The sequence below is a fragment of the Crocodylus siamensis genome, chromosome 2 (genome assembly GCF_052110815.1).
Source record: "Crocodylus siamensis isolate JL-2025a chromosome 2, ASM5211081v1, whole genome shotgun sequence".
Lineage (NCBI taxonomy): Eukaryota > Metazoa > Chordata > Crocodylia > Crocodylidae > Crocodylus > Crocodylus siamensis.
This window is the reverse complement of record NC_143396.1, coordinates 184,298,138-184,312,883: the sequence shown is the minus strand read 5'-3', so window position 1 is coordinate 184,312,883 and position 14,746 is coordinate 184,298,138. Positions and strand designations below refer to the sequence as shown.

At 45.1% G+C, this 14,746-nt stretch overlaps 1 protein-coding gene across 2 annotated transcripts in view; it reads right to left on the bottom strand.

Moving 5' to 3' along the window:
* Positions 1 to 14,746, bottom strand: part of SERGEF (secretion regulating guanine nucleotide exchange factor) — a 276,067-nt gene that overhangs the window by 67,636 nt on the left and 193,685 nt on the right. Inside the window, exon 11 of one of the 2 annotated variants that reach the window (XM_090032562.1) lies at positions 12,654 to 12,716. The exons of the other annotated variant lie outside the window; for it this stretch is intronic. Coding sequence (XP_089888688.1) covers positions 12,654 to 12,716 — 63 coding nt within the window. The remainder of the gene's footprint in view (positions 1 to 12,653; positions 12,717 to 14,746) is intronic. 2 annotated transcript variants of the gene reach the window in all.

Genomic DNA, 14,746 nt, shown 5'->3' with positions numbered 1-14,746 from the left:
ATTACATCTAGCAGTGACTTCTGTAGCCTGGTGAGGCTGAACAGCTGAGAAGTTTTCATCTCTAGCTTCCCCTGCTTGGTTAGCAGTTTCATAATTCTACTGAAACATCACTGTCATCTGAGGTCACACTCAGAGGGAGGGATGATTTTCCACATAGCTAAGGCTTTAAATCCCTCTGAAGGCTTTGAATATCAAAGATACCCTAGGCTGAACATTTCATTCTTTAGGGAACGAGTGCAAACAAACCAGCAGTAGGCTGCTGAGCCCAAAATGAACAGACAGAAGTGACAATTTTTGCCCAGACTGGTCCCTGAAAGTACTCTACAGCCGTGACCAAATAGAAGTGTGCAGCTGCAAAATACTTTAAAAAGGCCCAATCCAGCAAAAATCTGAACCCTTGTTGCACGAGGGTTCAGATGAAGAAGTTTCAAAACACAGTGTCTTCTGTAACCTGTCTGTGCAGCCTCCAAGCCTCTGAGCTGTTTTCAGAATGGGAGTGGGGGAAGAGAGTGGAGGAAGTTTGGTATGCGTTTTTTTCAGCCAGCACTGGTGGGGTTGGGTGGATGGACTGCAGCCTCTCTGAGATGGTGAGGGGCTCCAATCCACCCACCCCACCATCCAACACCAGCTGGGGAACTCCTACAATGAGCTTCTCTGCTCCTTTTCCCCATTCCCATTCTGAAAACAGTGCCTGAACTAGGAGGAAGGAGGAATCTTTGCTAGGGAAAACCAGCTGCAGGGTCTCAGCCAGCAGCTGGATCCCCCAACCCTGCATCCCCCCAGGAACCAAAAGTGAACTTCTGTTTGGTTTAGGGGATCGTTGTAATTCAGAACACTTCCTGCAAAGTGTTATGAGTTACAGCAGGCAGCTGCTCTTCTTTCTGTGCCCGCGGTGACTTGTACTGCTAAGACCACTTGATTTTCAGAGTTAGGTTCTGCTGTGAAATATGATGAGGCAGATAGGGCAGAGGTCACAAATTTATTCACTGTGGCCATACCCCTCCACAATACAGCTAAACAGAAATTTCTTGTTAGCTTCAGTTGACAATGGATGTATTTTTGCAGGTAGTGGCTGTTTGAGTAAGAGGATGGGATGAAGGAAACAAATTCTATTAAACATTCCCTTTCTCCTTCCAACTTTATTTCTGTTTTGCTGCAATTCAGCTTCAGCCAAATATAAGTGTCCCAGACACCATTTTAATTCTGCAAAGATGGGAAGTAGCAGTTTACATGTGACAGGAAGGAGAGGTACAGCTGACTTTTTCTATAATATTAGCTAGAGTTGGTAGACCCTTGGATGCCTTTGTGGTGGTGGGTCTGGTTTCCTCCTTAGAAATGTAGACAATCAAGGGAACCACATACTCTTTACTCCCTCTTACCAGTCAGTGAGGGAAAGGATAAAAGTCCCAAGCTGTAACATGGATGGTTGCATTTCTACAATTACTTTTGGGGTGAAGTGAACAAATTCATAGGAGTGTGTTGTTTTTCTCTCATCCTGTGCTCTGCTTGCTCCTCTTCACATCCCAGCTGACCATCCTGGATGCATAAGATAATTCCCCTCAACAGAAGCACTAGACTCTGAGGTTAAGTAAAGGTAATCTCAATTTATGAAACTAGGGGCATGTCTACATGTGCTTTTACATGAGCGTTAAGGCAATTTAGGCATCTGACTGCATAAGCATGCACTAAGACGCATTAATGCAGCGTGTGGACTGTCAACATCACTGGTGACGCATAGTGGGTGCATATGCACCCCCTAAGATTGGCAGTGCACCCCAGCAAAAAGCATCACCAACACTGCCGGTCACTGTTCACCACTCCTCTCCCCACAACACCACCAGCAGCATTTGTGGGTGATCCCCAATCACCACTGTCCGCCACTGACTCTGCTGGCAGTGTCTGTGGGTGGTCGCTGACCTCCCGGTCAGTGCTCACCACCCCCCACAACCACTGACAGCACCGCAGCTGCCTGTGGGAGCTCCCCACTTGCTGCTGCCACGCCCCTGACACTGACACTGCCGCCTGTGGGAGCTCACCATGCCCCCCCAGCCTCCAAGGGCACGCAGCGTTCATGGTTGACATACACAGTGTTAATGCACCTTAGCGTGTCTACACGTGTTAAGGTGCTTTAGTTTTAAGCTGGTATCAAACTTAGGCGCAAATAGCCTAAAATTGCCATTTTTAAGGTGCATTAAGGGTGCACACGTGTAGCACATTTTTAATGTGCCTTAAAAATGGCTAATGTGCCTTAAATTGGCACACATAGATACGCCTTATGAGACCTAAATGTTTGTGCTAAAGATACTTCTACAGCCTTTAATTAAAGGTGATTTTTTAACTGCAGCACAAGTTTGTTAGGATTCTTTGTGATAAACATGGTCTGGTACCATCGAACTGCAAATACTAACATATAGATTATGATGATACGACCCACTGCAATGGTCTTCAAACTGCTTTGGCTGTAGACCCCTTTACCTGCAAAATATTGCTACTTGTACTCCCTACACCTAATGCATCTCTGCACATTCATTGCTTAGGAAGTGTTGATACCTATGTCAGTGCACAGCAATGCCATTACTCACCTCATGTTGACCAATCAGAAGTTGTTAATCATTGTTAATATTCAGACATCTACCCCTTGGCAAAGCTCTGTGTACTCCAGTCTGAAAACCACTAACTGGGCCCATTTTGCAGGTGGGGAAACTGAAGGACAAAGAAGTGAATCAAACTGCCCCAAGTTACACAGCATGCCAGGGTAAAGCCAGTAACAAAACCCACATTTCCTTGATCCAAATCCATTGCTTTACTCACTCGCCCATGCTGCCTTTTGAAAGCTTCCTGACAACAAGCTCTGGATCTTTACTGCAGTGTCATGCAGCATCTGTATCACCACTTTTGAAAAGTCTTTGGCTCTGGAGGCAGTTGAAGATAATACTCAAGGTAGCCTGAAAGCAGGTTCACAGATCAACTGAATTTACATGAAAAGTTTTATTTCACAGGAGCGCCAGTCCAGCGTTTAACCTTAGGTGAGAATCAAAGGACAATTCCATCTGCAGACCTGTCTCCTGTGGTGTGATATGACCCTTTCTTTAGGCTTATGATCTCTGTTACACCAGTGTAACTCCAAAGTGATTCCTATTTGTACCTGTATGGGCACCACAGGTGAAATTCATATCTGTCTCATTATATGAATGGTGATACTACGCGCTGAAGGAGGACAAATTACTTTCCTACCTGAGGAAAAGTTCAGCACAATTCACATTTTCAGACATTCCAGTTTATCCCTTTCCCTGGTAGAAAATAAATTAATTTAACCACCACAGCTGCACAGAAATAAGAAATTGCTGCATGACTGACAAGGGAATCTCATAATGTTGAAAACAAGCCATCATTCTCATGCTCTGTTTTGGCACAAAAAACAAAACAAACAAGAAATCCTGTTGATGACAGATAAGGAAATAATAAAGAGTAAGGATTGTCAAAAATGCATTTTAAATAAGTTTGCTCCTAATGGAATACAAAAGATTCAATTTAAAATAACCATTAAATTTATCTGCTACAAAAATGAATGACATCAAAACAAGGTCCAGATACTTTGTAAAAGCAGGCTTTCTACTGTATGGCCGTTACTTTAAGGAAGTCAGTGTAGGACAGAAAAGATAACAAATATACCTGTACTCTTTTGGCTGCATCCAGACATGCAGGAGTGTGTGCAGCGCACAAATTGTCACAGCATGTGCCCTGCACATGTGCTTTGTTGTGGGACAAATTGTCCTGCAACAGGCAAGCTGCCCTTGCCCAGCTCCTCCTGGCTCTTCAACCAGGGAGAGCAGGAGGTTGGGGCCAGCACTGGTGCTGACCCCAGCAGTCTTACCTGGTGGCCTGGAGCAGCAGGGGCACAGATCAGGCAGCACAGAGGTCTGTCAGGCAACCAGAGCATTACTCTGGACTGCCTGGTCTCTGCGTGTGCCGGTGCATGCTTGCTGTGTGTACGTTGCACTGCTTTTTGGCCATTAATTTTTTTTGCTACCAGGAAATCCCAGTAGCAAATTTTGGCCCTGAGTTGCAAAATTGCAGTGCAGGGCATGTTTAAATGTGCTCCATTTGTGGCAACACAAAGAGGTTTGCCATACAACAAACCACACACCCCTGCATGTCTGGACAGAGCCTTGGAGGTAAGGAAGGATGCAAAGTGTAGCATTATTGCCTGTTGGGAATAAAGATGAAGAGAGATCCTGCTGGAGCCCTCCACTCTGTACATAATGAATGACTTCATGTCAGTGAGCATGTTCTGGTAGCCAAAGCTTTCTCATGTACGTGTGCAGCAAGCAGATGATGCTTGTCATGAACTTGTGGTTCTATGATGAGTGTAGAAGGAATGGGTTGTATGGAGGGTGGGCAGAGAGGCTGAATGACTAAGTTTTCAGTAAATGATGGTGACATTTTGCTTTTGCCAAACTAGGGTAACATCTGCAAAAAATAATTAAAACTTCCAACATTTTAGTGCAGAGGAAAAACAGCAACACCTACTTTCTCAGTACAAATGCTACTTTTAAGAATACTAAATTATGCTGGAGCAACCTTTACAACTGACTGTACAGATGATTATGAGACCTGATCCAAAACCACTGAAGTCTATGACAATTCAATTGGAAGAAATTCAATGTACTTTGGATGAGTTTCCTTCCCAGAGAAACGTAAGTGAATTAAAGTTCATGATCTGCTAATAAGGTAGGTCAGATCTTAAACCCATTTCACAGCGAAATCTGAAGTGTTCTGCCCACACTGATTCAGCTACATCCAGGATTAGAATCCCCCATCTCCAACAAACATTCCTTCCCAGGAGGGTATGTCTACGGGAGACATTTACTGTGCAGTTGACTAATTAGCTGCAAAGTAAGCATCTTGGTGTCTACATGTGCGCCCCTATTAGGCTGGAGTAAACTAATTTACTCTGCAGCAGGATAGTACTTTTAAACACAAAAGTACAAGTACTATCCTGCTGCAGAGTAAAAAACACCACAGCAGTGCACATGCAGATGCTGCTCCAGCTGGCTGGGGCCTGAGGGTGCTACAGTGCAGGGGCTGTCTGCTGGCTAGTCCTGCACCTTCATGCCCCAGCCAACCCCTCCACAGCATGTTGAGCTAGGGGGAGCATCCCTGGGCGGGCAGGGCTGTTCCCTGGACCTCCTACCAACTGATGCAGCTCTGCCCCGGGCTCAGTATGCTGTGACCCCAGGTGCAGATGAAGATGTGCACCTGACAGCAATAAGTTCCGGAGCACTAAGCTCCAGGGTTTATTGCTGTGCATTAAAGGCATGTGTAGATGCAATCAGGAGAAAGGAAGCTCACTAGGATTTACTACTCTTTGGGCCTGGTAGCACCTTTTTGTCGTGCTTTATACAACAGGGTACCATTCCATGATCAGGTCTTCTAAGTGCTACTGTAATACTGACAATAAACAAGTTTAAACAGAGTATAAGGCAGTTTCCAATCTCCTTCACTTTGTGCCTGGGCAGATAAGACTTTTATCTCAATGGGCATGTCAACACAAGACCCTGATTGTGCAGTAGCTTGATACAACTGCACAGTAGCATCACATAGCAAAAACTGTGCCGAGACCTTACTGAGCAGTAGCATTAAGCTACTGTGCAGTAGCGTCACTTAAAAAGCATTCGTTGGCACTGCTGCACTGTAATTGTGGTTACTGTGCATTTATTGAGTAGTTGCTTATACAAGTATTAAATAAATGCACTGTAACTACTGCACAGCAGTGTCTCATGTAGATGTGCTCAGTGTAATCAACATGTGCATGACACATACCCCCAAAATGGGTAACTTTATCCAATGTGGCAGCAAATTTTCCTTCTAGAGAAAACCCTGAAAATTCTGAAGAATAAAACAAACAGAGAAAATACCCCTTCACTTACACATTCTAGGCCCCATCTGGATGGTCCTGAGAGAATATATAAACACCACAAGCAAGTACAAGGAACATGTGAAAACCTGTTGCTGTCATAAAAATGGAGAATTGCCTGTCATATGTACAACACCAAATTTTCAGCAGCGCTAAATATGACTTTCAGTAATGGCTTTATATCACCCAGCTGTTTTCCTTGGCCATAAAACCCTAAGCACTGTATTCACCTAGTTTTTCTTTGTTACAGCTTGAGAAATCACAGTGCTTTTCCCCTGACTGTTTAGCAATAAAAAATACAAACACAGATCACGTGACAATTTCAATCTAGTTTCCTCCACCTCCAAACTGCTATGTTATAAGAGGAAACAAGCCCCATGAGTGAAGGGGAAGACTGTTCATTTATGAGTCTGTATTACCACATCCCCTGACCTATTTTATTACTAAAAATAGCCTCTCTTAGGTCACTGCTGCAAATTGAATTCTGCTGCTTCATTGCCCACCGCAATCTCATGGAGCTGCATGCTTCCTACACATGAAACACTAAAGAGATTAACTTCTTCACCACCAGACACATTCAACTAGCCTAGACAAGGAACAATGGACACAAATTATTAGAGAGTAGATTTAGATTAGACATCCGTAAGAACTACTTCACAGTTAGGGCGGCTAGGAGCCAGAACCAACTTCCTAGGGAAGTGGTGCTGGCTCCTACCCTGGGGGTCTTTAAGAAGAGGCTTGATGCCTATCTGGCTGGACTCATTTGAGTCCAGTCTTTTCTCCTACCCAGGCTGGGGGTCAGACTTGAAGATCTACAAGGTCCCTTCCGACACGACTTCTATGATTCTATGTAAGTGGTTAACGGGCTGGTTAATCCAGGCTGTTGATATTTGGTTAGTTACAGAGTTAAATTTCTTACTGTTAAAAGTATTTTTATTCTTTTGAGAATAAAATAAGATGTATCTTAGTTGGGCTGAGCTGCTTTGTTGTTAATGGGAAAGAGTAATGTCTACAGAGGATGCAAAGCACAAGGTCTATTTTGCCTGAGTTTCAGCTAGCAGCACTGAGATGCTGCAGGAACTCTGGGTTGCCACACAGGAGCTAAATTCTTATCCTATCCCCAGCTTGTAAAAGTCAATTGAAAGGTACCAGACCATTCTTGATGGACAGAAGAATCACATCGAAGAGAAGCACTGCCATTTATGAAGGGGTGTGTGAAGTGGTCAGTATTCAATTCAGATTTGGCCCAATTCGGGGGACAGTGATTCGATTCGCTTATTTGGATCGCTGTCCCAATTTGTTTTGGTCGAATCTGAATCTAAAGATTCGATTCTGATTTGGAGAACCAGTGATTCGGCCATAGGCACAGCTTTGTATGTTCTTTCTACATACCTCGAGGTATCAGGTGTGGCTCATGAACGCTGAGATGGTGGGGCGGATGGAGCATCCCACAGGAGCGCGAGGGGGCTCTTCACACGCTCAGAGGCAGATCCCCCTCCGCACCTCCCCAGCTCACTGATCAGCTGTGGAGGGACTCGGGTGCCCCCCAGACCTAGGAGGTACTAGTTGCTGAGTTGGGGGGTGGGAGCCTCCCACACGCTCCACAGCAGACCCAAAAGTTGACCAGAAATATTTCTGGTGCACTTCTGGGTCCATCACCAAGCATGCAGGGGAACTACCAGCACTCCCATAGGACACTCCACCTACCCCACCATCTCAGTGTTCATGAGCCGCATCTGGTACCTTGAGGTATGTAGAAAAAACATATAAAACCATGTCTATGGCTGAATTGTTGAATCTCTCCAAATCAATTTGAAGGCATTAATGGATCTCCTGATTTGATTCGGATTTGGAGATATGGCTGCCGAATTGCGCCGAATCTCCTCCAAATTGAATCAGCAAGTGAAGCTTCTCAGAGCCCTACCATTTACCAAGGGTGGGTAAAATGTCTGCTTAAAGAGAGAAAGAGACTTGGCATTTTTGACCTGTCTGTATTTTCTTATTGTTTGCAAAGGTATTAGAGTAGGTTGTTCTGGGCAGCTCTAGTTGTTTCTATAATCTTCTGATATCCTTCTACCTAGTCAGTCAGGCAGCCTGCTGGTTTGCATATGGAACAAAAGTTTCACTCATTTCTGTCCTCTGCATGACAGATGAAGGCCCAGTATCTCTGCTGAGATTCATTATATAACATTAGATCTATTATTTGCCCTACACAACATAAAGCATAGGGTATTGCTGACACTCATGGGGGATCCAATAAGTACAGGTAAAGTTGCTCTCAAGTGGCTGTGGTTCTTCTCTGGGCATGTCCACATGTGCAATTAATGTTACTTTGCATTAAAATAAGGCACAGTAAACTGAGCCCAGGAGCACATCTACATGTGTGTCCGTGTTGGGAGCAAATTTGCTCCCAACAAGAGCAGCTGAGTCCAGGGCTGCTCCTGGGCACCTGCAGCATCCAAGGGGAGCTCCAGGCTCCCCTGGTGCCAGCCTGGGATTCAGGGAGCAAGAGGGGGCTCTCCCAGAGCAGGGGACAACTCCCAGCTGCATGGAGCTCAGGATCGCAGCCTGTGGGGTGCTGCCCCATGGCTGAGCAGCAGCAGCACCATGAGCTCTCCTCTATCTTGGCTTGCTGGGAGATGGGGGAGCTCTCTGACCCCAGTCCCAATGCTGCTCAGCTCCTGGCTCCCCTAGGAGCTGAGAGCTGAACAGTGCCGGAACAGGGGAGCTCTCTGCAGTGCCAGGCTGGGGATAGAGAGCTTCCCTGTCCTCTCAGCCCTGATGCTGCCCATGAAGTGCATGAACCAGTCAACTCCCGCTCCATGTCTGTGCCTGGGGAAAGCCAGGAGCTAAGCACTGCTGGGACTGGGCGGAGTCATAGGGGAGAGAGGGGGTTAAGCAACACCAGGACCGGGAGAAGCAGCACTGCTTACTCCCCAATCCCAACACTGCTTACCCCTCCTCCCCCTGTGGCTCCTTCTGGTCCTAGCACTGCTTAACCCCTGCTTGCAGCTCCTCCCTGGTCCCAGTGCTGCTCAGTTCCTGGCTCCCCCAGGCATGGGAGGTGAGCAGGAGTCAACTGGTGCATGCACTGCATGGGCAGCAACATGGCTGAGGGGACAGGGACACTCTTTGTCTCTCAGCGTCGAGGGGGGAGAAAGCTCCCCCATCCCTTCAGCAAGCAAAGCGAGGGGACAGCTCAGGGCCCTGCTGCCACTTGGCTAGAAGGTATTGACCTAAGCCAGTGCCACCAAGCTCGGCTGCGATCCCAAGCTCCATGCTGGAGCTGTGGACAGCTCCTGCAACATCACCACTCCCCAACCATCTGTGGCCCCCTGCTGCCTAAAAGCAAATTACTCCCAGTCACTGTCTACACATGTGCTACTGTGCGGTAGCTAATGCACGGTTAATTGATTTCTTGGTACTAGCAAACCACATATTAGTCTAATTTACTGCACAGTAAGTCTCGTACACATGTAGACAGTAACGCTTTACTGCATATTAGATTAGTCTAATGTGCAGTAGAGCATCTTGTGTAGATGCGCCCTCTGAGAGGACTGGAAGGGTGTTCCGAGACACTCTTCTACTCAGAACAGGAAAGATGCACGCTAAACCCTGTGATTTTCAAGACTATCTAAGGAACTGGGACACCAAAATTTAATTTCTTTTCTTTGGGAATATGCTACCATTCCAAATAAACAAACAGTTCCTTCAATACAATGTTGTTCTCACTCCTTTTGCTTCCATGCTGCTATATTGACTGTCCATTTTTGATTGCATGATCAAAAAAACAACATTCCTATTCAGTCCGTTTGATAAGTATTAAAGATACACATATTCATTCTATGTCTGGACTCTGCCTAGTCTTACTCATACAGACTATAACTCACTCTATTAGAAGTCTTATTTAAAACAATAGGTCTATTCACAAAACAAGATGCTATTAAAATGACTGGAATTCACTGTAATTGCCTACAGCTCATATGCTGGTTAAACTGTTCAGATGGCTAATTGGAGTGTATGGTATTAGTGAGATACTTGGCAGCAGTACTAAGCTACTTGGTGCTGAACAGAGGAAAAAAAGGGTTTTTTTGCTATTCCTTTATAAATGTGAAAACAAGGGTTTACTTCTGTAAATGTCCGTTTACACAGTCAAGGGCATGTCAGAAGCCTGTAAGTACTCAAACATTTCTGATCATAGTGCCAATGTCTACTTCTTATACCAAGTAAGCATCAAACTGGTACAAGACTATGTCATGCCAAAACAACACTTGGCAGCCTGGTCTGGGACCACTTGGGGAATCAAAGTACTGACTAGGACTGGAATCAAGGAGCAAGCCAGAGGGAGCCACAAACCACGCTGTTGCCCAGACACTTCCTGTTCCAGGACAGGGGCTTATATGGGGGCAGCGGAGGGTCAGCTGACCCTGGCCAGCCATTCTGGTACCAGGGAGTGAGCAGAGGGTTAGGCTCTACTGGAGGCTTCGCACCAGCTTTAACCAGCCTGGGTAGGTAGTCATGGGCTGGCAGGCTGAGATGAGCAGCTGTGCTGTCAGGCAAAAGCTTCAAGTTCCAGGGTATGGCCTGACAGACTGTAACAGTAAGTATTTGCTTTACAGCGAGGGGGGAAAAAAAAGAGAGAGATCACTTCATTTGTGAAGCTCTTCAGACTTCCATGCCTTAACTAAATTCTCCTTATGAAGAGAATTAAGATAATAGCTCTGTGCATTTTCCACAGGCTAGAATTCACTTTGACGGTTCTAAACAAGTACAAATGCAGAAATGCCTGCAACCACCATGAGGATTTTGACTGGATTAGGCCACCCTTCACTGCTGGGCTGTGCTCCTCCACAGCTGGACTGTATTGGGACAGCCCTGATAGAAGGGGGCCAGGTTATGGGTGTGATTCCACCCCCCTCCTGGGTCAGGCTGGTCATGAGCTGTCAGGGAGGGAGTGGAGTTGTAAGGAAGAGTGTCTCTGAGGAGTTGTAAGGGTCAAGCCTTTGTTTCAGTAGCTAAGACATTTTACCTGCCTACCAAGCCTAATAAATTAATTGGTATCTCTTTACCAAATTTACACATGTATCTAAAGATGCAGACAGACACCTAGATGGTATTTACAAGACTATCTACAGTAGACATCTATGTCCTATGGAGCCTAACCCATTGACACCTTTGTAATTCTGTTAAACACCTAGCCACACTGTTATGTGCATAAAAGTCCATAGCTCATTATGGCACTGAAGGCTGTGTAAAATAGACATGAGTTTAATTTGTGAAACTAACTTGTTGGAGTAGAGCAAGGTGGGCAAAATACGGCCAGTGGATCATATCTGGCCCACCAAGGGATTTTATCCAACCTGCAGCAGGTACCTGGGCTGTGGTGCATGTGGCTGGTCCTGCTACCTTCGGGCATACAACAGGTCTGGGGAGGTATGGCAGCTGTACTCTGGTTCCCGGCTGCTGCCACTAGTGTTTCCACTGCTGCCACCCCTGCTCGTCGGGCACCGTGGCCATGTCCACCCCGCACCCACCTCCAGAGCTGCCAAATAGAACAGGTAGGCAGGATCTCCATGGAGACTGGCCCGGGACCCCTGTTGGCAGGGCTGGGCAGATGGGTATGTAGGGAGCAGCATCCAGGAGAAGAATGGATGGATGGGAGCTGGGTCCAGGATCACAGGGTGGTGACAGCATGGGCTGGACTGGGGCAGAGCCACGATCCACTCCCCACATGACAGCTCATGATCAGCCTGACCCAGGAGTGGGGTGGATTGCATGCCCATAACCCAGCCCCCATTACCAGGGTTGCCCCAGTACAGCACAGCTGTGGAAAAGCAGAGTCCAGCAGTGAGGGGTGGCCTAATCCCGTCAAAATCCATCAGGGCTGCCACACAGTGCCAGGCCATGCTGCTGCACAGCCATACTATATTGGAGCTGCCTGCATGCACCTGTGCTGGGGCAGGGCAGCGGGGGCCAGGTCACTGGGCCACCTCCTGGGTCGGCTGGTCATGATCCATCATGCAGGGAGCGGATTGCAGGTCTGGTCTGGCCCCAGCCCTGGCACCATTTGCCAGTCTCGTTCCCAGATGCCGCTCCTAGCCCATCCATCTGCCCAGCTCTGCCCGCAGTCCTGGGCTTGTCTCCATGGAGACCCCGTCCATCCACTTCATCTGTACTGGTTCAGTAATCTCCTATTTAGGGAGTTTTGATGAGCCATTGCAAGGCGGGGGGGATGGACTGCTGACCCAGCCCGCAACAGCTCACCAAAACTCCGTAAGTAGCCCTCCAGCCCAAATAACTGCCCACCCCTGGTATATAGGAGTGCCAGTTGGAGAAATTGGGAGCTAGGTCGCCTGCAGAGCCAAAACGTAACAAACAAATAAACAAAAAACCTCATGCCATCACTTTTTCTAGGAAAAAGAATTCTCATCTTCTAAATATATTTATGCGAATATGAAAAAGATAAGTGTTTTTCAAAACAAAATATACAGAAAAACGTATGGAAATCAGATACCACAACCACATTTGGTAAAAAATAGATCCCAGACCACTCTTTGTTTAATTATATACCTGCAAATAAATTTCAGATCAACAGCATGCATCCTTCCCCATCTATGTTCACTCTCATAAGATAGCTATTTCATTTAAGTGAAATTACTTTGGTGATCTATTTCCCACAGTTCCTGACACCTATGAGAATACTTCTTAAAGTAGCTGCATGAAGCAGATGACAAACCTTCAGCTGCTGATGCATCTAATCTGCCTGTACACTCATGGATCCCTCTATGCTGTTCAGCACCTGGAAAATTAAAAATAGCTATCATATACAAAACCTAACCAAATACTATAAGACAATGTTGTGCCTTTACATTACTTTTTATTTTATTCTGTGCTACTAAATATCTCACTGTTGATAATATTGGGCTTACAAAGGAGTGATAATGAGGAAATAAACCAGGTTGTAAAGACAGACTAAGGAACAGTCTAAAAAGGAGATGTGAAGACTACTCTGTTCTTAATTTACACAAGACATCTGAAGAGATGGGAAAGAAAGAATGCAACTTCTGAACTCTGTTAATGATAAACAGAGCTATAATTTAGAGAAACAGTTTCAATCTTTTTATCTTTGTTTTCTCTCTTGATTAAATCAGGGCATTCTATCAAGAATCAATACTGCATGCCAGATCTCTTTCATAGTGACAGACTTTAAAAAGAGATGGTAAATAATGAATGGAATACTACTGTATAATTCACTGTGCTGCTTTTAGTAAGAGCTTATCAAATTCAGAAATGTGCAAGATGCTTCCAGTCCACTGAGAAGCAACCTTTTGAAAAAAGCAGTACTGGTACTTTAACTGAATGGCCAGCGCACCAAACTGTGCATCCTGTTTTTGTCGGCCACACAGGTGGATCATTCATTAAAAGATATCATTGTCATGCAGAGATAAGTAAGCTGGTAGTCAGGGAAGACCTTTTTTGTTAGATGGTTACTTCACAAAATGCATTAATTGTGTATCATATACCATTTTCCTACCACTGCACCACATTTAATTGAACACTGGTTAATGCAAAGTCAGTCAAATATACATAATTCAGGCCAAAAAATCCTCACACTGAGAGTGCAGTGAAGAGCCATCTACTTAATTCAGTCAGCAGGGTCAAGGCTGAGGTATATTTCCCCATCTCCTGAAGCAGGTAGAGGACAGACTGCCTGTCTTTAAAGGAGCCACATGCAATGAAATAACAGCTGGCATCTAGTTCAACCCACCACTCAAAAGCAAAAACATTACTGTCTAAACTATCTCAGACTGCTCTTTGTCTAGTCTTCACTTCAAAAATTGCAGTAGTGGAGACTCAACAGCCTTTCTTGACAATCTTGTCCAATACTTATCAGCTGACATAGAAAGGTTTTTTTACTATCCAACCTAAATACTTGTTACAATTTCATCAACTATAATAACTGTGGGTTGCAGCAATCTCCACAGCCATTGAATCCTAGCCCTTTTAAAGGATCAGATTTGGATAGTGCACTCAGTGTGGATCCAATACCAAATTGCTACACTTCACCTAGCCTGCTCTGCAAAAACCCTCACAAACTGTTACCCTGGCTTTTGTTCTGCACTAGACCATAGTTCTACAGCATGAAAGAAAAGTAAACAGCTCAGGAGAAACGCATCTGTATACCAGAACTACCTGGGAATCCACTGACATTGAAACAGTATGTTCCCAAGGATGATGTAGAAATTAAGATTTGGGTCTCAGTACAATGCAGAAGAACCAAAAAGTTGTTTGCCACTGGTCAACAAATATTTCCACATTTATAACCTACCCCAGGCTTTTATTACAGTAGCTACATTTTTAAATATGCCACTTTACCTTTAAAAGCTTTTAAAAAGCAAGCACAGAGTTCTATCAGGAAGAAATGAGTTTACCAACTGTGATCCACTGGATTTGAACTCAGAATAGAAGGGGAACGACAACATTATTAAGATCAGCTTTCCCTTTGGCCTAGAATGTATTGATTGATTGCTAGTTAAATACTTTTATGACTTCAAAAACAACTAAAACATTATCATGAAAATTCTTAACAGTCTTATGAAAAATGGCAGCAACTCACGTATGCTGTTTAAGTCCCCCTATAAATGTTTCTTACCCTCAAGATTATAAGCTGCATGCTGGAAGCCTCAATACGTCACTTCAATTAATTGTGCTCACTGTAGTGCAGTTAAATGAAGTGTCTGTCTCCTGGAAATTACATATAGCAGCTTTCTGTCCAAACCAAAGCCACGCACTTTCAGCTATTGCACAAAGCAGATATGAACTACAGAT